The sequence below is a fragment of the Astatotilapia calliptera genome, chromosome 1 (assembly GCF_964374335.1).
Source record: "Astatotilapia calliptera chromosome 1, fAstCal68.1, whole genome shotgun sequence".
NCBI lineage: Eukaryota > Metazoa > Chordata > Actinopteri > Cichliformes > Cichlidae > Astatotilapia > Astatotilapia calliptera.
This window is the reverse complement of record NC_137422.1, coordinates 15,128,432-15,153,246: the sequence shown is the minus strand read 5'-3', so window position 1 is coordinate 15,153,246 and position 24,815 is coordinate 15,128,432. Positions and strand designations below refer to the sequence as shown.

Sequence of the window (24,815 nt, the reverse complement as noted above, 5' to 3'; positions counted from 1 at the left end):
ATGGGGTGGGGGTTTGGAGGGACAGCTGGAGCAGTAGCATAGATAATATAGAACAAATCCTGATACATAAGCATTTCTTTGAGCAATGTGGATGAGCGGTTTTGCTGTTATTAGAGGGGGGAAAAAATCCTTCCGTGATAAATCATAAACCATCCCGCAGTAGTCGCTGTTACAAACAAAACTGCTCATCTTTTTGCCCAAAAGAATCTGTATCACGGATTCAAAGCGTGCTGTGAGGCCATGAGGCCCAGGTACCTTCATCACATCTGGGTACTGCCTCAGTTTCTTGCCACAAGGGGCATAGTAGGCCACCTCGCCCTGCGGCCGTCCAGCCACCGATTTGATTCTAGTTTCCCTCCGCCACCTAGGTTTGGGAGACGGAATAAATAACACTATGTTAACAAAAACAAAAAAATGAGTACATCTGTGGCTGAAGCAAAATGTAACCCGAGTGTGTTTGTTGAAATCTGTCACTTATACGTACCCTAACTCCAGAGGTATCATCAACTCCTTCTCATCCATCACCCTCTTCCGCTTTCCTAAACCTGTGGAGAGATGGTTTAAGTTCAGATTTCCTTAACTTAAGAAATTTACTAACACCATGTCTATGGTATATATATTTACACACATTCATAAGTGTGAGCACAAAACACACATAAGAGAAAATGTCACTTAGAGTAGATGACTGGAAATGTCTGCTTGAAATATTTCTGGCAAGCTGCACTTATATCCTATTTCCTCTGATCTGGGTAATCTCTTTGCATTGAAAAAGGCAGAAATCAACCTTGTTGCTGTACCAAACAAGTTGTCGAGGCTCTCGAGCATGGCCCTGCAGGACCTCAGAGCTCTGGCTAAGCTAAGACAACCAACTGCTTTCTTCCTGCCTTCCTAAATGTAACAATCACTTCATATGAGGCTGATGGGAATATACTCCCTCTGGGAAAAAGAATTTACTCCAGCAGCATACTACAGTGTTGTTTGTGAGACTGAAAAGATCCAGCAAGAGAGAGCCTACTAAAACTCATCCTTCACCTCTTGCATTAATACTTTTCCCAATGCAGCATTTTGAATACATTACCTAACGGAGAGGCTAGGCTGCAGGAGGAAGAGCCTGGAGAGCTGTGATAGGCCAAGGCACTGGAGCTGGTGGCAATGGTGGGAGTCTTGATGACCTGGAGGTTGAGTGGTGAGCAGCTGGTGGTGGTGTGATTCGTTGAGGTGTTCAGTAGTTCTGGGCCTTTGGTTAGCCTGTGGGGAGTCATCTCCTTCTTAGATGATCCAGATGGCAGCAGCTTTAACTCCTTCACCTTCTTCCCAGAGATGTCACTGTCCGAGTTGGTGTCAGACTCTGAAATTGGACACAAGTGTGCAAAGAGAGGTGAGGAGTTAAAAAACAGAGAGGCATCAATTCACCAAAGTGGATTAGCATTTAATATCTTTTTTTAATGACTGGGTTTTTTTTATTTTCTTAACTGCACAGACATAACCAATTATTTGATTAGTTCATCTGCCAAAACAAATTAAACAAGTTATTTTTTTTGTTCAAGCAAAAATGCACACTATTTAAGAATCACAGCTTCTGAGCTGTGAGATTTTAACACTTTTCTTTGTCCTATATGATAGTAACTTCAGCTTGACCTGGGTTTCCTCTCCAGCACTGGTATTAAACTTACTGACTAATCTAAATAATTAGAAGAGTAATCCGTAATTAATATAATGGTTAGCTGTCAGCCCTGATTTTTATCTTTAGCTCCTTTTTTTAATTACGAAAGTTACATTCACTGCCGTAGAAGGTACCAACCTGACAGACTATCATCTGAGTCCTCTTCATCCTCTTCCTCCTCAAGATCATCATCCTCCTCATCATCATCATCTCCTGAGTCATCAGATTCCTTGTTGGCTGGGAGCCCAGCTGTGGGGTTACATGTCCCAGGGATCCCCACTCCAGGAATTCCAACTCCAGGGATACTAACTCCAGGAATCCCAATCCCGGACTCTCCTCCTCGAAACAGATCTACTAGAGACTGCACCAGATGGTTCTGAGAGAAGCCCTTCCAGGCAGCTAAAGGGTCTGCTTGTCCCTGTCCCTGTCCTAGCCCTGGTGTCTGTCCCTTCCCCTTGGCGGTCTTGTTCTTTCTGGATCCATGGCCTGTTGTAGCATGGGGTGAGGTAGTGGAGGGCTGTGACGGAGGCCCAGCCTGGCCGGCTGCCTGGGTCCTGTTTGCCCCTGTGCTCAGATTGACAGGCATCGACCCAGCATCAGTGTCACGCTGAGGGGACTTGCTTTGAGAGGCAGAGTCTTTGCGAGGTTTGGAGATGAGGGCCAAAGGTGCGTCCTGAGTGGTGCTTTGGATGACTCCATTTGGGTGATGGGGTTCAGGGAGCCCCAGCAGGGCACTTGAGAGGAAGAGGTTGGAGTGATTGTTCTGGGGTGGAGGAGGCGGGACGAGTGGCAATGGCGATGAAGACAGAGATGTCCTCTTGGGAGATTTGTTTGGCCCCTGCTGCTGCTTCTTTAGCTCAGCTGGGAACGTCTGCCCTTGGGACATGAGAGTCTGGGAACAGAGGAGGAGGAGAGAGGCAGAGAACAAGGAGAGGTATGGAGTCAGAGGGAGGGACAGAGAGGGAAACAGAATGGGAACAACAAAGAAAGGTTAGGGAAAAAAACAGAAAAGAAATGGGACAAAGTAGAGTTGCTTTAGCTGTCAGTTCACATCACTGCTGATTGTTTGAGCAGGTGACAAAACTACAATGCTGAACACTGGTACAGTTAACTGTGTCTAAGCTTCTTTTAGGGAAACAAAAAGAACATAAATGCAATATCCAAAGGCATTGTTCTCGGCCAAGTTTACAGAAAAGAGACACTGTGTATCTCTCTAAAATTGTAATTACTTGTCTGCACATTTGAAAAGCTCCATCATCATTATCACCATACAGCTAGACATGTTTGCCTTTTGTTTTGGCTTGTTTTTTTTATTTTTATTTTTTATTTTTTTCATAGCGAGGACCAGCTTGGCTCAATCGGTGTTTAAGCAAAGGCAGGTTAGACTTTAATGTTGCACTTTCAACTGGATGTGATATGAAGTGAAACAAATCAATTTCACAGACCATGAAATACAGTAACAGTGCTGAAAACCACAGGGGGAATTCGGCTTGCTGTAAACTTCTCTATACTGGTAAAAACAAAAAGGGAAATGAATACGCTGATCCCAATAAGTTTAGCTTATTGATCACGGTGCTGTCGTTCATATTTCATCTGGAGAAATCGAATTTGTGAAGTGAAAAGTACAAATGTCAAATGTCAATTTTTACAGCATTTCACCTGAAATCGGGAAACTCATAAATAATACAGTGGAATCCGTGCACAAGCAATGGTTGCCTCAGGAAAGTAACAAGACTAAAGGCATTATCTGTGTCATCTCTACAGGAGTATGCTAAACGTACCCAATGCAAATTAGTCAGAAAATTCTGAAAAATCTGATTTAAAAATTTTAAAGTTTAAAATTTTAAAAAGTCAATGTTCATAAAAGAGGAGATTTTAACTTAATAAAGCATGCTTGGCCAGCATCCACTGCAAACTACTGGCTGCGGAAGTGATCATCAAATAAACCAACACACTATGAAAGCTGGAAGGAAATCTTTATCAACATACGTGCTAACTTAAACTGAAAGGTCTCCTGTGCTTTTACTATAACACTGTAGGATAACAGTAAAACTCCTGCATAAAAAATGTTTTGAATACTTCTGATGGTCAGTATAACTGGCAATTACCCCTTTGTACAAATATCATGATTCACAGTAGCAGCGATGACAATAAAGTTTGATGCAAGCATTTTTTCCTCTCGCCACATCATAAGAGAAACTCGTGACATTCGCACAAAAGATAAAAAAGAAACTTCTGGGTAATAACACGAAATAATTGGAAAAACTAGCATAAAGCTACCATAAAGCAAACACTTTGTGCTAGGGTCTACTTAAAAGAAACTCACATATATTCCAAAAGATATTCCACTATTTGGTGTTTTGCACATGTCAGCCCCAAAATCCTTAGAGTTATTCATTTCGATTGAGATCTAGTGACTGTCAAGATCACAGCATATAATTTCACATCATTTTCATACTCTTCAAACCATTCGGTGATGCCTTCTGTCCCATCGAGTGAGAATTGCCATCCTATTCAATTTGTTTTAATGATAGGATAAAGATAACCACTCACAGCAACTTTGTATTGACTCACAGTGACCTTGACGTGCCCTCTAGAAGGACAAGTGGACCACAGTGCCAGCAAAAACCTTCATACCATAAGAGGCTGAACAGATTCCCTTACTGCACAGAATCAATCCCCGTTTTTTTGTTTTCCTTTAATTTGTCACATTTGTATCCAGATAGCTTAGATGTTTAGTTGTTGTTCTATGACAATCCCAGTGCAAAAGTAAAAAGAGAAAAAGAAAAAAAGTAATGCATCTACTATACAAAACAAAGATGCTGACTGATGTCCATTTGCAGCTGTGAGATTCAGCTCCAGGCCATGTTAATTTTGATGAGGCTGTTTGGCACTTGTTTCCCTTTGATATAAAATCCCAGACTGGTATGTAAGAGAAACTGTAACAGTTATGATTTTCTTTTTAATTGACTGCGCAGCTACACTAACAGATCTGTAGCCGTCTGGAAGCTGTTTGGATTCTGTCTTAAAAAAAATTTGAAAACAGCCACCAGATTTTTTTAAAAAAAGAGAGAGAGAGGCTGATTATGGTATGGTAATGATGAGGGAAAAGAGATAAACAGAACTGCAGATCTGACTGCGTACTCAGCTCCACTGAATAATGTCATTATTGTCAATTTGTTATTAGTAACTTTGATCAGTAAAGCGGAGTGTGAAGCAATATTTTTCTCACAGGATACTGTGTGCGTAAATGACATTATTTAACTGATGTTATCAGGCAGGCTTACCTGTCGCAGCCTGAACTCATTGATCTGCGCTAGTGAAGCTTCCAAAAGTTTCCTTTTGTTGGATTTGGCGGTGCCAGAGACAGAGTGCTTTGGTGGCTTCAGTGAGGACTTCTGGGAGCTTGTTAAAGATGAGGTCAAACCAAAAGGTTTTGGGGAGGTAGGCATCGGGAGAGTCGAGCGGGGTGGAGAGGGAACTGAGAGAGGCTTAGGGGAGGAGCAGAGGGAGAGGGGAAGGTGCGGAGGGGAGTTGGAGGGCAGCAGCTTGGGAGGTTTGGGCGAAGCGGTGCTGGACGGTGCCTTTGGAGATGTGGTGAGAGCTATGGGGGAGGAAGACGGTGACGACTCCCTGCGGGGTTGAGTGAGGAGTGCCAGGGGCTTTGAGTTGGCAGCCAGGCCAGTGGACTGGATCACACTAAAGTGTTGCTGTGGTCCCTCTGTCCGGGACCTGGAGCTGTGAAGAGCCAGCGGTGAGGTTTGGGACAAGGCGGGAGGAGAGACAGAGCAGGGTAAGGGCACAAGGGTCGGGGGATTGGAGGGGACCTTTTGGGCCTGGGTGCCTTTCTTTCTGTTGGCATCCCCAGAGAGTGGTCTGTCATTCTTTGCAGTTCCAGTGCTGGGTATCAAAACCTGGTGCGGGCATGAAATAAAGAACTGTTTGAACAAAGGCTTTCTCTGTGGTATGTGATAATTTATTTTAATTCATTCAACATTGTGGGCACTATTTTAGTGAATGAAAGCACTGCGCACCAAGTGCAGTCAAGTGCACCATGTGGAGCAGCTGAGGGCGCAGTGGCCTCCTTCTTTTCACCTTCACTTTCCTAATGTTTTTACTCATTTTAACTTTTCCTCTTTACCTTTGTTTTCTTCTTTGTCCGCTTCTCTGTGTCAGACAGTTCGCTGCGTTTGTCCTCCTCTTCGTCGTCCTCGTCATCGTCATCATCGTCTTCATCATCCTCTGCTAGGTCTTCCAGATCACTGCTGAGGGACCCATCACTTGAGCTGTCTGATGATGTGCCTGATTCACTATTGCTCACCACAGAAGTGTCAGCTGTCTTCTTCCTTGGTTTCTGAATTGAGAAAAAAAACAAAACATTGTAAAAATCAGCTTCACTATGCAACACAAACTGGCTTATTTCAAATTAAGGAGTAATTTTGATCTCAGCACTGACCTTCTCTTTAGGTTTCTGAGTCGTCTTTTCCACCATCTCTGTGGGATTGTTCTGAGGGCTGCGACGCTGGCTATTAGCAGGATCTGAATTTTTGGTTGGCTTGGTTGGTGCCTGAACAGGAGCTGGACTCGCAGAAAAGCTCCCTGATTGTGTGACAGGAGGGCAGGCCCCGCTTCCATTCACTGCACCATTCACCCCTAGAAACACAAATTCTGCTGTATTACTAATCAGCTTCATCTCTCCTAAGAACTTTCCAACAAGCGATAATGGAATATGTGGAACTAACAGCAGATTGAAATAAGGCTAATAAAAATATTGATTTATACATGTATCTCATCTAACATGCGAGCTGTGCGAGGCACAAGCCCAACACGAGTGGTTTACATAATAAAAGATAAATTAAAAGATACTGTGAAATTAAAAGAGTGCCAGAAACAGAGATTACGAGAGCGAACATGAGGGAAAGAGCGGGGAGATAGAGGTTAACAGAATCACTAAGTGAGGACTGAAAGTCATTAAATCTGGCTCGAAAAAGAGAAATCTCATCATAGGGCAAAGTGGATTTAGGTTGTGGAGGAAGATGCACAGATAGTGATTATGGGAGGGTTAGGGGGAAGACTGAGCAATGAAAATAAGCTCCCAGGACAGCGCTGTACCTTTAGGTGCAGCATGGCTATTCTTGCCGGGCATCCTGATCGGAACAGGACTGGCGCTGTGATTGGACTGAATGTGAGGGGCGAAGAATGGGGGAAAGCCGATGAAAGAGGGGAGAAAGGCAGCAGCTCCCCGTCCATGGGCTTCGGCAGCTCGCCACCACTCTGTCGGGTCAGAAAGTAGAGGAGAGGAGACGAGAGGAGAAGATTAAAGGTATAGTCCCCTTAACCAACTGCTACCCACAATTCAAATGTCATCCTCTTACCAGAGAGGGCTCCTAGTTGGGGATGGGCAGCCAGAGCAGCTGACATGCCTAGAGAGCCCAGGCCTCCAAACTCCGGCCTGCCTGCTCCGGCAGTGTAGAGGGCTCCAAATGCTGGGTGGTTGACCAGAGGGAAGGCACTTGACAATGTGGAGCCAATGAAGGGCTGCTCTCCTGCTGCTCCAAACAGACGGCCTAAGATAGATCCGAACCAAGAAGGACATGTCCAAATGTTTTAAAGTACACTACAAAAGGGTGTGGATAAGAGCTCAGTGGCACAGTGAAACAAAGCAACAGGTGCAGAAATGTTTTCACCATTTGATCTAATTTTAAGTTAAAGATTGACATGTTCCCTTTACCAGAAACTGTCCTGTAAAAGGAGAAATGATGCACTTCCGCCAGATCTTCAGATGTTAAAATAAAACAAAGTAAGTAAACAGCTGTTAAGAGGACAAGTTGCTAATTCGTTACGGGTATTATTCTGTTCCTGATAGCTGATAGTATTAAACAGCTTTTTAAAGCAGTTGTTTCAGTTTGAGATAGTGACAAACAACTCCTATACGACAGGATTAAAAGATGAATTCCACGCAGGAGAATAAATTTTGCTTTGAAGTGACAAAAATGCTTAGGACTAAATTTTTCTACTTGTACATATTTAATACTTTGTGTTACGTAAAGTTCAATTTTGACATTACTGCACAGCTGGTTTGACAGTTATTTATTACACCTTACTGCCCTACTGTTAGCTCTGTGTATGTTTATTTGCACAGACTGAGAAGACTATTCTCAATTACATCTCTGAGCTCTTGATGTAGGAATCGACAGAGTGTAAAAACTAGATTTAAACAGCTTTTGAAGATGTCGCTTCTTATCCACCTGACTATAGAGGAATTAAATACAGAACAACTGCCTTCTGAGTGTGTGGAAGAATTAACTTCAAGTTTTGCTTTCACAAAGTGCTCGTTGCACCTAAATTTAAACAGCAGCCGTACTGTTTCTGAGCCTGACACACCAGCACTTCAATGTGACTCTCACGCATATACCATGAAACATGCACATTTAGATTACAGACCATGCTGTCATAATCCTATTCTGGCATAGAGCCACTTGTTTATAGCAATTTTTTTTTTTTGGTTTAAAATGACTATCAGAATATGTCACACGGTAACAAAGACTGGATAGTCCCGGTGAGAGAAAGAGGAGCATGCATACGGTGTAAAAAGCTAACCTCCTTCTATTCTTTTGGCATTCAATTTCAGCAGAGAAGAATACTTCATCAACATCATCATCGTCTAGCGTTTTCCTGAGCACAATCATTTCTGGCAGGGGCGACTGCCACGTATTACCTCCTCCCAGAGTCAGATGCAATTTGGTGTGAGCATATTTCATGCAAATTCAATTTCTATTCCAGAAAAGGAGAGCAAGTCTGCTTGATGCCTCTGCATAAGCCAGGCAATACACATGCAAAAAAAAGAAAGAAAGAAAAAAAGGAAGAAAAAGTGATGACTGAAGAAAAGGAAAGTGTTGTGCACAGTGCGGATGAAAATGTCAAACTACTATACACATGCACACAGAAATGTAAAGCAGAGTGACACGGAAGAGGAGTGTTTTCAGAGCTAATGCAGTACATGGTCTATTAGTATGGCCAGTTACATGTGCTTTATAGCACAAAAAAAACAAAACAAAACACTGGAGAAGACTATGAAATGAGTGTGAATCAAATTGTTTGCGCGTATGTGGCCATACCAGGAGAGCTGGCAGGATGAGAGTATAGCCCTTTGTGTTGGTGCCAAGGCCCTTCTCTGCCACAAGACAGCAAAATCTGCCTTTTGAATGGCATTAGAATATGCTGAATATGTAGAGCCCGCCTTGCCAGTGTCAGCTAGTGGATACGAAGATAAACGACTGCAATGCAACCCCCAGAAAGGCCAGCCACAGCATTCGCTTATGCCTGGGGTGCCCACCTCTCTTGCCCCCCCTCCCCCCCCGCACACCCCCTTCTTTTCTAGGCAACACAAAGTGACATCTGCAAATGCCTTTTCAATATTAATGCGGGCTTCCAGAAGGCGAATAATTAAATCTAAAAATTTGAATCGAGAAAGAGGCACGGGAAAGACATACCTTGGATTACCTACTCGCTCTTCCTCACCCCCCCCCTTTCTCCCCCCCCTCCCCCCCTCCCCCACTCCCTCGCCCTCTTTCTCATTCTGTTTCAATCCTTCCTCCACTCTGACAAACTGCACCGCCTGCTTTTTTCATGTTTGGATGCTGCCGAAGGGGGATTAATTTGTTGTTTGTTGCAGTCAATCAAATTTCCACAGACAGATTTAAGTTAATTGCATCCGTGAGTTGATCCCAGAAGGAGAGAGTGCTACAAGCGCAGATCAGCTTTTATTCTCCAAGTGATATCCTCATCAATGACACATGCACACACACATAAACAGGAGTCCATGTATTTCTTTTTTTTTTTTCTTTAACTTTTTCATGCGTTCCTAAGATTCTTTTTCGTAAGTGTTTTTGGCACACAGGCAAAGGACAATGAATCGATGCCCGCACAGTCTGTGATGATTCTATATCGGTATTAACATATATTTATACCGATGGTATCTGCTCACAATATACACTTGACATGTTCTTGCTGTTCTGCATGAGAATGTTTTTGCTTTTAATTGTGATTCAAGTTGCTTTACTCCACTACAAGTTTGAGCTAAAGCGCGCACACACTGAACAAGGCGCTGTGTGTGAAATGAAGACGAACTGCTTGCTTGATTTCCCACAAAGCACAGCAAAAGTTCAGAGCTAACAGTCTGCCTCTCAGCATTTCATTTGATGCTCAGTCCAAAATCGCTTATCTAGAAAATCTGAGCACGCGTAATGGCACACAGGGATAAGAGGGATTTATAATGCATAAGAAGGAGACACTCCTAATGGCTTCTTCTTTGGGGCAACATTGAGGATATGGAGGACAAAACAACAGGCTTCATTTTCTATCCTCTCTACTTCTTCCTTTTCTCGTAACAGAGAGAAAACACGACAATCATGGAGAAAGCTAGATATCCTATTCCCTACTCAGTGCGATGGTGGTTTTGTTTGTGCGTGTGTTTGTGTGTGTGTGTGTGTGTGTACATAACAGGCCTACGAAAAAAAACAGCAAAAACAGCAAGACATTAAGAGATGAGGAAAACGAAAGTATGAGCAAATGATTCACTCTCACACAAGGGATATTTGAAAAACACAATGAGATACAACAGATACACACACTCACACCATATATACACACTCCTCTTTGCCTAATGGCTTTGACCAATACATAGAAAGGCGGCTGGATGCTGGACAGGGATGACTAGACACTGAGTGGCTAACAAATGTTAAATCATGCAGGCAGAGGCTCTTTCTCTCTCTCTTTCTCACACACAGACACACACATACACACATGCATCCATGCACAGTGGCGTGCTGAGCCTGACTCCGAGGCAGCTGGAGCCAGAGAGCTGAAGGTTGTCAGGAGACATGGCGAAGCATGTGTGTGTTTCTCACACAAAAGAGCCCCCTAATTGTTTGGGATTCATTAATGCAGCAGCTTTTCAATTGCAACCCAAGCTGTCAGGAAAAAAAAAGAGAAATCCATGTAACTGGAAGAGAGGTGTATTCACACCGGCTGCAAAATAACTGTGTAATTAACACTGGAAAAAACTCATTTTTCATGGTAAAGAAATGAGAAAGATTCTGAATGCTATCGAGACATGAAGGCGGCCATATTTCGGGGCATCTTGTTATGGTTATGTGAAAACTGTTTGCACCGTGTGTTGGTATTTTTCCTCCTCTGTACGCACGGTTTCAGAGACAGAAGATTGACACAATTGTTTCTTACCAGAGGCGCTGAGGGTGGATCCCAGTGCTGAGGGGCTCGGGGCCAGGCTGCTCTTAGAGTGCGGAGCAGGTGATGACGAAGAGGAAGAAGAAGAGGATGAGGAAGAGGCCGCAGGGGAGGAGGTGCGAGCAGCAGACAGGGTGGGCGCAGGGGAGACCAGCCGCTCTCCAGACTCCATATCTGTCAAACACAATCCAATCAGCAGGGTTACAATAGGAAAGAACACCCACCCGTACACTGACAAACACACACTTAAATGCGTACACACAACTGCATACTGTGCCCCTCTCCAACACACACATTCGAGCACGCCCATGCACAAGCAACCACACACACACACACCTCCTGACACTTTTCCTTTCACATCTCACTTCCCCTGAACAATATTTCCATTTAGCCATGCTCACTGGCTCCCAGCCTCTATTGATTCAATATGGGGTAGGACGGAGGATGACATGTTTAAGGACTCTGATAAGGGACAACAAAGCAGGTTTCACATTTTGATGCAGGAACATGCCCCTGCTGAGAATCTGTTCCACAGCGGGACGGCCACTTTTTACAAGAAACTTGCTCTGGTGAGTTTGAAGTGGGACAGTTGAAATGACAAAGGTTAGGCAAAATGTCAAACACAACATAGACGAATAACATATTTGTCACTTTTCCTGTCACTCGCGGGGACTCAGAAGTGTGTGCAAACTCACACATGTCTGTACCTGCGTTTTACAAACAGGATCCCTTTACACATCCCTGATAAAAAAATTTTTTAAAAGTCATTCAAATTAAAAGAGCTCTTTGAGGCCTTTAAAGACAGCATTACTCTCTGCCTCCTTTCACTTGGAACCAGAACTAAATGGATAGGCTTTTAGATGATTGGTGCATTAACCAACACGGTAGCTTTTTTCCCATTATCGGTTTCACAGAGTTACCATGCCAGCCATTATCAACCAACCAACAACACAAACCCTCACAAGAAACATTTGGCCATTCTGCAGTCAAATATTTTACTTACATTATTCAGCTCTAATCCCCTTTTGCTTACAACTGAGAACACAATGTGGCTATGCCCACACAACCGCTGACTTGTGGAGGCAAACAAATATAAAACACACACATTGACACACACACACACACGTTCACACATTACAGCCCCCACTGCAGACAGACACACACATACACAAAAATCACCTCCCCTGTCTATCACATCAACCTGACTCTTTTTCTCTCTTCTCTTTTTCCATATCCCTCTGCCTGACACTAATCCAGGACTGAAAATCCCCTTCAAAAGCACAGTTTGCAGATTGTGTTTTACAGGCAGGCTTTGTTATTGTGTCATTACACATAAACAGTCTCTGCCTCCATCTCTCTTTCCCTCTCTCTTTCGCCTTCTCTCTCGCTCCTGCCACCCCTCCGCCACCCTCCCTCCCTCCCTCTCTCCTCTGCAGTGGGAGCAGAGCCACTGATTAAATCTCTGAGACAAAAGCTGCTATCCTCTGAATATCAAGTATCAGCCTTTCGCCAGGAGCAACACTGACAAGAGAGAGAGAGAGAGAGCGAGAGAGACGCGGATGACAAGAAAACCTGCTGCAGTCCACGGGGAGGAGGCTGGTGTGCCATCGGACTTGGGAAGCCATCCCCGCCACTGCTGCAGTGAAAAAGAGGTTGGCTGTGCAAATAAGAGCAAGGTCAAAGGTCCTTCGAATTGTATCTCACGCGAGGTGACAGGATGTGGGTTAAAGAGACAAATTATCAACCTAAACGGGCAGTGAATGAATGTTACATGTTAGTTACAAGAATACGTTTCCAGCTGAGTGAAGATGGGGAGTTTATCCTAATTTCAAACCCACCCCACCCGCACCAAAAGAAACTGTTACCTCTGTGCCACACTTTGTTGCATGAATGGCTGTCACACTCTATGCTCCTTCACTCTGGCTGTCACCTTTTAAATGTCAGGTCAGGGTGTAAAGAAAAAAAATGGAAAAAGGATTCTTTCACAAGATTTAAAGAAAAAGTGACTTTTCTGTATTTGCGTCTGGCCAAAAAAAAAAAAAAAAAGCAAGTATCATCAAAAGTGTTGTGAAAATGGAGAGGAGCTGTGGCCCTTCATAATTATCATAATGCACATGAAAACAAAAGGCTTGTGTCTCGGAGGACGATCAGGCTTACGTGGTGTCAGCTGGTAAGTGAAGCGGATCATTTCCCTACCTTTTCACAGGAAGGGAGAAACATAGACAGAGGGAGGAAAAGAGAGTTTGAGAGATGGAGAAGGAAAAAGGAATAAGCAAGACAATATACTCTGATTTTGTTGTGGGGTGTAGAGGGGGTATGGGGGGAGGTGGGAAAGGCAGAAGAAAGGGAAAGAGTGGAGAAGATGAAGGACAGCCTGTAAACCATTTCTGTCGTTTCTCAATATCTGCACTTAATGCCTCGCCTTGTCAAAACGTGATGATGTGAACAGAATTGATTTCCCCCCCTAACAAACAACAAAAAAGCAATCCCTTCTTTGCAGAGGTGTAAAGCAGAGCTACCCTCCCCCTCATCTCCTCTCATCTCTCACAATCTCTCAAAGGGCCTCTTCCTGGGATGAGAGACGGAAAGAGAGAGAGAGAAAGGACAGCGGGGGGAAAGAAACGACTGCGGGGCGAGTCCATCTTCCTCTGACAACTACAAACTGATCACTTAGAGCAATTAAATCTAATAACAATAATAAGATTGGGCTCAGCAATGTACCACCAAATGCACAGCAACAACAATGATTGCAACAATAATGGAGCGCCAAGGTATTTAAGGATCCAATCCTGACTTAATTATGAGAAATTAAAATGGATTTAGCATCAGAATTAGCTTGATTTTATAGGTAATTAACGGCACACCACAGTGGCGGTATAAGGCAAGCGTTATAATCTCCGTGAACGGCTAAATCAATTTGACTTGAACAACACCAACCAATCAACAGAGAACGCCGCAACCAGAAACAGCAGGTCTCGCAGATGCAAGGAGAGGGAGAATTTATGCTAATAGCTGAACTATGATTTATAAGATGTGTTCCAGCACCAGATTCGCAGTCACGTCCACAAATACAACACAGCACCCAGCTGTCAACGCATGCGGCTAATAGTGGTTAGACGCAGCGGCCCTTCAGGAGATAGTGTAGCTATAAACAGCTCTGCAGTTTTATGATTGCACTTGGCCTTCATATAGGAGCCTTCACACGTCAGTGTGATCTGAAAGGAGGGCGGAATAGCATAAAGGAGAGATAGTGTGAGTGCATTTGGTGGCCCGTGCTGCTCGGTATCGCGGCCTTACATCATGCATTTGTTTTGTGGTGTTGTGTGTCTGTGCTGCGTGTATGTAGCGGTGCTCTGTTACACATGCGGCGGTTTAACAAAAGACTCCCAATGCATGTGCCTATGGAAGTGTTTGTGGGCACGTATGTGTGTGAGTGTGTGTGTGTCGCATCTTCAAACTATTCAACCTCCTGTGTATGTGTGTCTCCTGCCCCTTTTCTCCTCACCCCTTCAATGCACACACAAAACACACACATACGCATACACACAGTAACAGATGGCTGATACTAACTGAGATAATCCGCCAACAGAGTCATCAGCATGGATCAGTGGTAATCAGAGTGTGGACACAATGTCTCTTCTCCAGCCGTAATGGAAGGAGCGCCTGGCGCAAGAGAAGGGAAATGCATTATTCCCCATGATGCCCTGACCTCATTCAAAGACACACACAGCGGCTCCCAGCTCCCTTTCTTTTTTCTCCTCACCATAGACAACAAAGAGTATATCATCGCTGCTTCTACAACATTCACTCTCCCCTCCAGATCTCTCGCTCCCTACCTTTTATTGTGATGTGCAACTGTGTCTAAAGCAGACCTCTGTGTTCAGTCAGCCAAAAAAAAGAAAGAAAAAATGTCAACATAGCAAGTGTGTCATGATGAAGGTTGTTGGTAACAAAAAGGATTGGAGTGAGTAATCATCAGTTTTACAGTGTTATTTTTTCCTATTATTGCTCAAAACAACCATACTGACTTATCGCACAGCCAGTCAAAGTCTTTCTGAGAATTAATAATGCTTGTTATAAGTCTAATATCAAGACACGTTGGTTATCAGGTAGGGGGAAAACGGCCAGTAAGTAAGTGGTGAATCACTCACTCCAAAAGGCATAGCACACACAAAGCAGTACTTTCTGTTGCGCTAGTGTTCGCCAAAGTGAGATCATTGACACTGTCTGAATCAGCAACAAGATCTCTTATTTCTGATCTTGTGAAGCTGCTGTTCAGCCTCACTGCTTGAACTTCCCATCTGTCCGTGTGTTCCTATAGGTTCGTGTGGGTGTATGTTTTTGTAGGCACGACATGTTCGTATGGATGTGGATGCCTGCGCTTTGCATGCTTGTTGGCAATGAATGCTGACCGAATGCACGCACAAGCTTGCTTGACCCCATTTCTCCTCCCTTTGCTCTCCCCCACCACCACCCCTCCCCTTCCTTCTCCGCATACATACCATCAGCCAGGAAATGACATAATCAGGGATCTTGGCAAAAAAAAAAAAAAAGTGACAACCTTTGTCCCATGTCAAACATCAACTCAGAGAACATTTAAAGAGACAGTGTGTACTCTGTTACATCATGGTTTAGCACTGATTGTGTGGCTTTATTAATCAGCTAATTGTTATAGCTCTATTTTACTTGGAGTGTTTTATCACTGAGACACTCCATTACACACACTTTTTTTTCTTTTTTAATTAATGAAGTACAAAAAGTAAAGAACACTGAATAACTGAATAATCATATTAAACTGGTTTTGCACAAAAACTGCATAACTGCATGGTGAACTCACAGAGCATTGTGCCAATGCCTGAAAGGGAGTACAAAGAGACAGCATGCCCCAGTGTGGCCTGTCTAGGTGACAACAACTAGAGTGACTCAGACCCCTCCCTCGGCACCACTCCTGCCCAGTGACAGATGGCAGAGCGGGGCATGTAGGGGATGGGCACCATCTCTCACCCTTCCTCAGCTAGCCTTGGCAGTGGTGCTGGCCACAGGTCTTATTACAGCCACACCACTGCCTGCCTGCTTTCATGTAACACTGAAGCTTACCACGCTAGAGCTGCTTACTGCCTGCCAGGTAAAAAAGGTAATGATATGGTCCTGTGTGTAACAAATGGTAGAGTGTGGCGTGTGACAGAAGAGTTTCCAGACTTAGTATTTACCAGGCCCTGGTGTAACCTCTACACATACGCGCATCCATGCAGTGGTAAGAGGCTTTAGATAAAATATAAAACCAAATGGCGTGCCACACGCATTCTGTATATTTTTGAAATGACAAGAAATCAGCTCTTGCCAAATGGCTTTATTTGCCTTTTCAAGCATAGTGTAGATGCCAAAGGCTGGAATCAACACCCCTACTCACCATCCGTCTCTGCTGGGTTCCCAGTGACAATAATGTGATTTTGGGACATGGTGATGACTCGGTGGAGAGGAATAGGATAGGCTTGTCACTTGTGTTTGATGTCAAACCTATGTGTGACAGAATAGTGTTACTCAGCTCAACCAGACATAGCACTACTCCCATTTCCTGGCCATAAATAGAAGAGAAAGAGATGATAGTGAGTGTGTCTATGTGCAAGTGTTGCAAAAAAAGAGGATAATCTGTGTGTATCTGTGTGCACACAAGCACACCCTTATGCACCATTCTAAGTATCATAAAGTAAGCTCAATAAGAAAATTCCCATCTCTTATGCTCATTCGCATCTGCATCCACCCAAAGCTAATTATTCTCCCCATGGTAACCTAGCAGGGTCTTCACATCAAAAAACCAGAAGTGTGTATCAGGCAATCATCCCTGATGAATCTGCCCTTCTCCCTCTGCTAGCCACTCAAACTCATCTGCCAGTCTCAATGCTCATTACTGTTTTTCTGTAGACTGAACCAGATCTGCTCGCCACTGGCTGCATGTGTCTACAAGAATCTATAATGACTTCAGAGGACTTTGGAAGCACAGAATAACAAAAAAAATGCAACGCACATGCACAAACAGACACCCAACAGATGCAGCAGAGGCAAAGTGAGTAGTGAGCCAATGCCTTTTAAGGTTAATTATGATTTAAAACACTTTTTTAAATTACATTTGTGCTAGTTCACCTTTCACTACAGAGCTTTGTATGTAACTCAGTGCACAGCCAAACTGATGATGTGCAAAAAAATGTACCTCGAGGCCTAAAACATTGAGCTCAGATTCTAGAATAACAATTCACTTCACAAAATACATCCTGCATATCAAATCCAGCAGATGCAATTCTCCGGTATTTAAAGAGACCTTTGCAGACGTTTGCACAATTCTGAAGTCGCAAACCATCTCAAAATCTAATAATCATATCTAATTTTTCTCACGAAATTTCCAAAGAGAGCAGTGCAAAAATACTATAATTGCTGTAAATATTAACTTTGATTGTAGTTAATGCCGTTAAATCCTGTGTTTTGAATGCAGAGAAAAAAAAACTACAGCAAAACTGATCCAAAACAGAAGAGCCACAGCAAACCGATGCTGAGTAGCAAAGTATTTAAGCAGAGATTCACCATTTATTGGGCCAGTAAGTGGAATTAGATCAACTGTATTGCATTCTCCGATGATCTGATTGGTCAACATCCTGAAAAGATGTTTCTACCATAAAACGAAATGGTATGTATACATAAAGGACTTTAATTTTATCTGACCTACTTCGTAATGCTAATGCTGCATCCAATAATCTGTCAGTGAAGCGATTGGTGGGTTCCCTGTTTTTACACTTATAAAAATTCATGTATGAACAGGTCAGGTTTGCAGGAGGATCTCTTCTTCAAACTTAGCATGATCCCAGCTCAATCCACACTTTTCAAGGTACAAGAAACAGCTGAACACAGTCTCACAGTGACCCACCCCCCTTAGTTTTTGGGGGGTTTTTTTGTTTTCCAGATTTATTTACAAACCTAAAGACACTTTACATGATAGAAATGGGAGATATTGCAGTTCATTTTCACCTGGACTGAGATGTCTAGCCTCCATTCAATGCTTTAATATTAATTATTATGAACAGAAAGGTCACAAAAATGACTGCAAATGCTGTCAATTAAAACTTCTAGAACAAAAATCAGAATCAACCCAGGAAATTGCAAAGGCTGTAAAATCTAACATCCAGTCATTTTTCTTTAATCTTAACAGACACTGTGTCAATAGTGCAATGTGTAATCTCCCTCAGACTAAGTTGATCAGTGCAAGCTTTGATTCTCTGTTTTGTAATGATGGCATTCCTCAATAACATGTGATGTAATGGCTTAACTGAATACAAAATGTAATAGATGAGATTGCACGTATTTTAAAAGTGTACTATTTCACTGATTTGTTGCATGTTGTTGAGCTCATGTTATGTATGACACCAGTGATGTGAAATGACACACAATCTATGCCATAAAACAAGGTTTACCCACATTGACTACTATTTAACTGACAAAATCTTAATAAGACAAACGTACATATTTAAATGAATGCAGGAAATAATTTTAACTACCAGGAAATAACATCAGTTATTAGAGAATAGCAAGCAAAAAAGGAGCGCGTGAGAGAGAAGAAGATGGGGGGAGGAGAGAAAATGAGCGCAGTACTCCAGATATGCATAATGCAAATGACATGCATGTCAAATAGCAAAACAAACTGACAGTGACAGAACAATGGAATAGCCAGAGAGCGGCCAGTCGTGCTAGAGCAATTGTTTGAGGCCCTCCTGTCCATTTCCATGGGAAGAAAAACATTTAGAGTTCTGTTCGGCTGAAACTTTACTTGCAAGAGATAACTGATATCACTGTGCAAATGTGACAGAATTCGGATAAGTGGTGCGATGGCTGGAATAGCTTATCCAAGACTACCAGTCACTTTTTTTTTTGTTTAATGCTGCTACTGCAGCACATAATGTGTTATTTGACAGAAATGAAAAGACATGTATAGTCACAAACCCTAATTTTTCACTCTTCCTCTCAAGCTGCTGCAGTCTTCAGTTTCCTTCCTTTGCTGATTGCAGGGCTCAGAAAATAAGTGTCCATGAAAAGAATAAATTAATTTGGTTTAAATGACCGTTATGGCCAGTAAAAACTAAAAAACTCTTATGGGTGAACCATGCAGCCAGTGGCATCCCAGATCATAGATTTTCTATATAGTTAGCAGCTCACTTAGCAATTACTGCTTAATGAAATGACTGCTCACATCTCTGGCTTATCTCTTCTCCAAATCCCCACCTTAACACCTTTCTCCTGCCCAGTCCTTCTCCCCTTGTGCTCCACTGTTCACACTTCCTCTTATTTCTTGCTTTTATTAAAAACATTACCAACACCTGACAAATTGACTTCATTAACTGCTTTCTTCTCAACACAAACAGACAAATGCTAAAGTGCAAATGAGGTTCGAGGTGCTCTTAACAGAAGGGAGCAGAAAAGAAAGCATGTTTACAGGTATTTAGAGTGGCGAGCAATCCATGGTGTTGCATCTGTGTTTGAACACTGCAATCAGGTGAAGGTCTAAAAAGCCACAGAGTAGTCTTCAGAGCAACAATCTGGCAACCTACAGTAAGCTGTGATGGGAGAAAATCCACCAGCATTAAACTCAATATGTCAATCAGCTGTATTCCTCTGTTCAAATGTGTGCTTTACTTAATGTTAAACATGTGAAAATGACTGGCTGGAGGAGAATGGTGCTGTATTGACAGAGAGGGAGGCAAAGCAGCAGGCAGTCAGCCACTCTGTTCTGCTTCACTGCAACATGGGAGGGAGGCCAGCGTGGACACATACACACACGCACGCACGCACGCACACACGCACAGATGTAAAAACACACATACAGGCATGTACACAGGAGCAAGCACACGCTCGCACAAATGAACATACACTTACACTCTTCCTCTCTCGCTCAGTCTCTCTCTCGCTCTCTAACAAACACATGCACACACTCGCACACAGTGCAGCAGGTGAGGTGCCAGCACATCACAGCGCTGCCATTTTTCAGTGTCTTGCTCAGGGAGAAGCGCTCTGACATTTTATGAAGCACTCTGCAGAAATCAGCAGCTTGTAATGGCGGCTGGACTGTCACTCCTTTCCACTCTTCACACTCCCTCTATCTCCTTTCCTCACACTGCTTTTAAGATATTATCTCCACTGATTAGCATAATCTAATCAATTTTACAAAATTGGCTTTTAATTACAAAGAAAAATCTTTCTTCTCACAGTTACTGGTTAAGCCTTTGTTTTTGCAAAAAAAAAAAAGAAAGAAAAAAACTCAAACTGAGGCAAGAAGTAAAACCTCAGCGAAAGGTTAGAAAATGCTACCTATCACCGGCTCATCTTCAATATGCTAGACAGCATGACAATATGAAATTAATACATTATGATTCAACAACCTAGTAAATGTCCCTGGTTGTACATGTAATGGTAAACAATTCTTTTAGATATGTGCATTTTAAAGCAGCTGTTTACTCGCTTCTTGTTTTTCTCTCTCTTTTTGACCCTTGGAATCATGGCTGCTAATATGACTGTACGTGCTTACTGGAAAGGCCAAGTGATTAGAAACTCAGCTGTTAAATATGTCCTCTGCATAAAAGAAGGGATCTATAACTATGATTAACTCTCTGGCATGTTGTTGTGCCTGACAAGCTCTCTGTTGAGCAATGATTAACAGCTTGTGACTCTACAAACCGCCGCTTGCACATTACCACAATGTTTACATTAGCCAGACCCTCACTGAAGCCATTACTGCTGTTGCTAAGCTAGCACTCATCATTGGAAGCTGAGCAGCGGGCAGCCTGTGGCCCAACAATTTACAATGATGACAAAGGTTGGCAAACGTGGCCTAAAGTTTACCTCTGAAGTTTCACTCAGGGCCAGTTTAACTCAGAACTGTATGCCCACAGGAAAAAAAAATGTGATTCAACTTGAAATATGTGGGAAGTGTCAAGGCCAAATCTCTCAGTGTAGGCTACGCTATAAACCTTAAACTAAGCCGATTTCATTAATGTGACATTAGCATTTGTAATGAGAAAAGGGGGGAAAAACCCTTGGGACATCTTTGTGCTGTTACCACACACACATGAATGTGCATGCCCACGTACAGGCACACACACACACACACACACACGTGCAAACACAAACACACGCAAACACATAAGCTGCGATATCAGCCACTAATTTACATCCATATTACACAAGAATCACAAAATGCAGCCAAAGCACAGAGGGGAGAAAATGTTTGTATGTGCGTAGGTTTTCTAATGAACACCACAGATTAGTTGCTGTAAACTAACTGTGACAGTTAGTTCAACCTTTCCTGATGAGCTGGGCAAATAGTTCCAGACAAATAAAGCCTGGCATTCATTCCCGCTTTATCCTGCTCCAGACGGAAAGGAAGGAAGGAAGACTGTATCAAGAGCAAATCTTCAACAATCCCATCACTTTATTTATAACTTGCCAACGCACAACTCGGAGCTCATGTGATGCATGACAACACTCCTTGTTTTTTTCTTTGACAAACCAAGCAATACATTAAGCTGACTTGTTTTCAATGTCCCTTTTAAGACTTCACAGATGTCCTGGCAAGCTTGTGCGTGTTGATTTGCTGGGCGAGTGACTGTAAGGTTTTTGTTTATTCAATATTGAGCTACATGTTTTCAGCGTAACTTTAGGGACCAACGGCCCTGTGCAATTAATGACTGGGTGAGCTGGTTAAAAATCATTTTAAAAAAGCTTGTCGAATCACAATGACATGACACACAATAATATTATTAATAGAAGAATATGCAACTTTGTATTTGTAGAAGTCTTGAGCCACCCCTCGTTTCTTTACATTTTGTTAGAAAAAATAGAAAGTAGGTGCAGTGATTTATAAGCATGTGCCAACATAAATATAATTACAGCACAAAGGAAAAAAACAAAAAAGGTGTTGTACAACTGTAACAACCTTGAAAGTCAATATCTAGTTTAACACAGCCTGAACTCTCATAGAAAAGTCCTCTGTCCTCTAGTTTCTTTAAGTAGTCTTCAGGAATAGTTCCCCAGGCTTCTCGAAGGATATTCAAAGCTCTTATTTGTATGTTGGCTGAGTTTGTTCTGTTCTTTGTCGAGATGACTCTTTCAATAATGGTGAGGTCTGGACTCTGGGAAGGTCGATCCATGACTGAAAGTGTTCCCTTGTGTGTCTGTTTCTATCCAGGTATGCTTTTCTGCATCAGTAGTGTGTTTAAGATCACTGGCAAGATGTTGCCAATCAGATGCTTTCCAGATGGTAGTGGATGCTTGATCAAAATCTGACAGCACTTTTCTGTGTTCATAATTCCATCAACTTTTTCAAGATCTCCAACATCACTGGCTGTAATGCAGCCCCAAACCATGACAGAGCCTCCGCCTGTTTTACACATGGCCACAGACATTCACTGTGGTACCTTTCTCCTGACCTTCTTTGTGGAAACTGAAACAATTTCAAACAGAAGTTTAAAATTCGGATTCCCTCCATGAGACCTGTTGTCAGTGATTTTCAGTCCAGTTCTTGTTTAATTTGGCATAGCTCAGTCTTTTCTCATGTGCTGTAGATAGTCTTTAGGCCTGTCAGCCCGTCTTTTGTCCTCCACTTGTTTCGTTTTTTTAAAAGACGCACTACACATCATGCTGAAGTATGACATGTTTTCAGTTGTTTAAGAATCACCTTTTTGATGCACTAGTAGTTTATGGCTCTCAAACTATTCTTTGGCATTTTTCATAGATTCAACTAAAGAAATGGGAACAAATTATGAGGGCTGCTAGTAAGAAAGTGCCTAAATCTCAATTTAAAAATTGGATCTTTGGTAAACACTTGGTTACCCTTTGTGTGATTCCATTTTTATGCTTGAATGATTCATAGGTCAGTGTTACGTGGCTCAATAAACAAACAAACAAACAAACACATTTTTTAATCTACTTATTCCTTATCTTTTCACTGTTTATATGAGTGATGGATCAAATATTGTGATGTGAGACAACGCTGAAATGGTTTGGCTCTGATGTGCTGTAAAATATAAACATATGGATAAGTACAAAGATATGAATATCTTGCTAAATTTCTGTTTTAGAAGAAAGAAGAATGTAATTTTCACCTTCAAAAAAGTGAAAACTACAAATTATACAACATGGGATATCTGTGGAGATAAAAAAAAAAACCCTTGGTGGTGCTAACACATTATTACACGAGTGTTAACGATGATATGAAAAGATGTTATAAGAGAACAAAAAAACCCACTACTATACTGTAACAACAACACGCTATGTGATTAGCGTGTTGTTTATATTTTAATGAGGACCAGGCAGCAAATAGTCACTATGCTTACTGCTGGCTGTAGTGTCATAAAGACTTGTAATGTTGTCTGCTGCCCCCAATAATGAGAGTGGTTTGTAAAGACAAGAGTTTTTTTTTTAGACTATAACGCCCAAACATATTGGAGGGGGGTTAGATGGAACAAAGGACCCGAGCCAGGATTAAATCAGAGACGTTGTGCACACTTGGAACGCATCTTGGCCATAAACGGGCATCAAGACTAACCAAATGTTGTTTATTTTCACACGTGCCTGTAATTGCAACAATAAGATATGTTGGTGAAAAAAGTATGTGTTTTCTGTTTTTATGACTGTTGAGAAAAATAATTCAAGTTGCTATGTAACTTGCCAAAATGCACGCAGCTGGCAAGCATGTGACCAACGAAAAACAATTTTCACTTGTTCCAAATTCAAAATAAAAGATATCGTCCTTTTTCTTTTCTTTCTTTTAACCACATCAAAAAAAACAAACAAAGAAACTTAGTGTGACCTTCAAGAAACTGTAAAAGGTACATGTTCAACAAAAGATAGCAAGAAACTGACACGAAAACAAGACCATACTATTATAAGACCTCTTTGTTTCTGCATCTGAGCTGGCTTAAAATGAGACAACTCAAGGAAATTCACAGTTCAGTGAGCTGAGATTAAGACCAGAACTGTACAACACTGTGGTCACCACAGTTTGCCTCGAGGCATGCATAATGTTACTCTGACATGGTTTGTTCTGTCTTTCTGTGCTGTTATTGTGACATCTGATGCCATGCAGTTTGGAATAAATGGTCATGGCAAAAAAGAAAAAAGAATCAAGGCATGACATTTGACAAGTGCTATCATCCAATCCTTGTGTTCTTGTAAATGTGACCCTGCCTATACCCTTCCAGTGTTATCAAATGGCAAAATTGGGACATCATGTGCCAAAAACCTCTATTTTTTTCTACACCCAAGCAAAATTTGTACTAAATTTCATTAAACATTTCACATGAATTAGGGGGAAAAAGCACTTTCCTTTCAGTGCAGTTCAAAGTGTGATAAAACATGACACTTATATAACAAAAGCAGTATCATAATGGGAAACAGCTTCATTTTTCCAGTATCACCTTTCTGTGGCTCTATCCAGGACATTTTCCTCCCTCCTGGGGGCAAATGTTGAAGACCCTTTTAAAAGTCCAGCTGTGCCTTAAAAGAGTTAGTCACACCAGCAATGGGGTGCTTTGAAATGGTGTGCAGAATATCCACCAAGTAGTGCTCCTTTTTCCCCCCCCTTGACATGGCCCTATTTCCTGTATCACCACACTTCCCCTGTGTGATTTCATATAAAAAGCCAAAATATTTGAGTCTCCATTGTCGACTGTGTCAAACCCAGCTTTGACATTACTGTGCTGCAATTGCACTCCCCCAGGTGGATCTACACATGACATACGCACACACACTCATATGCACTTGCACACACTCACACTGACACTCGCAGTTACCTGTGTTCAACTGTCTTTTCATGTGAAACTAGACCCATAACTCCACCCTCTGGATCCTAACACTTCCTTTTAGT

General features: G+C 42.3%; 1 protein-coding gene across 18 annotated transcripts in view; it reads right to left on the bottom strand.

The window, feature by feature from the left end:
• The window catches only part of baz2ba (bromodomain adjacent to zinc finger domain, 2Ba), a 67,743-nt gene that overhangs the window by 19,239 nt on the left and 23,689 nt on the right, over positions 1–24,815 (bottom strand). For 16 of the 18 annotated variants that reach the window (XM_026164810.2, XM_026164818.2, XM_026164848.2 and 13 more), the window contains exons 3-12: positions 10,907–11,086; positions 7,039–7,230; positions 6,776–6,937; positions 6,120–6,316; positions 5,805–6,017; positions 4,951–5,577; positions 1,802–2,555; positions 1,079–1,348; positions 485–545; positions 256–364 (exon numbers count right to left, since the gene is read on the bottom strand). In XM_026164810.2, coding sequence (XP_026020595.2) covers positions 256–364; positions 485–545; positions 1,079–1,348; positions 1,802–2,555; positions 4,951–5,577; positions 5,805–6,017; positions 6,120–6,316; positions 6,776–6,937; positions 7,039–7,230; positions 10,907–11,084 — 2,763 coding nt within the window. In that variant the 5' untranslated portion in view covers positions 11,085–11,086. The remainder of the gene's footprint in view (positions 1–255; positions 365–484; positions 546–1,078; positions 1,349–1,801; positions 2,556–4,950; positions 5,578–5,804; positions 6,018–6,119; positions 6,317–6,775; positions 6,938–7,038; positions 7,231–10,906; positions 11,087–24,815) is intronic. The other 2 variants (XM_026164900.2, XM_026164892.2) reach the window with 2 other exon arrangements.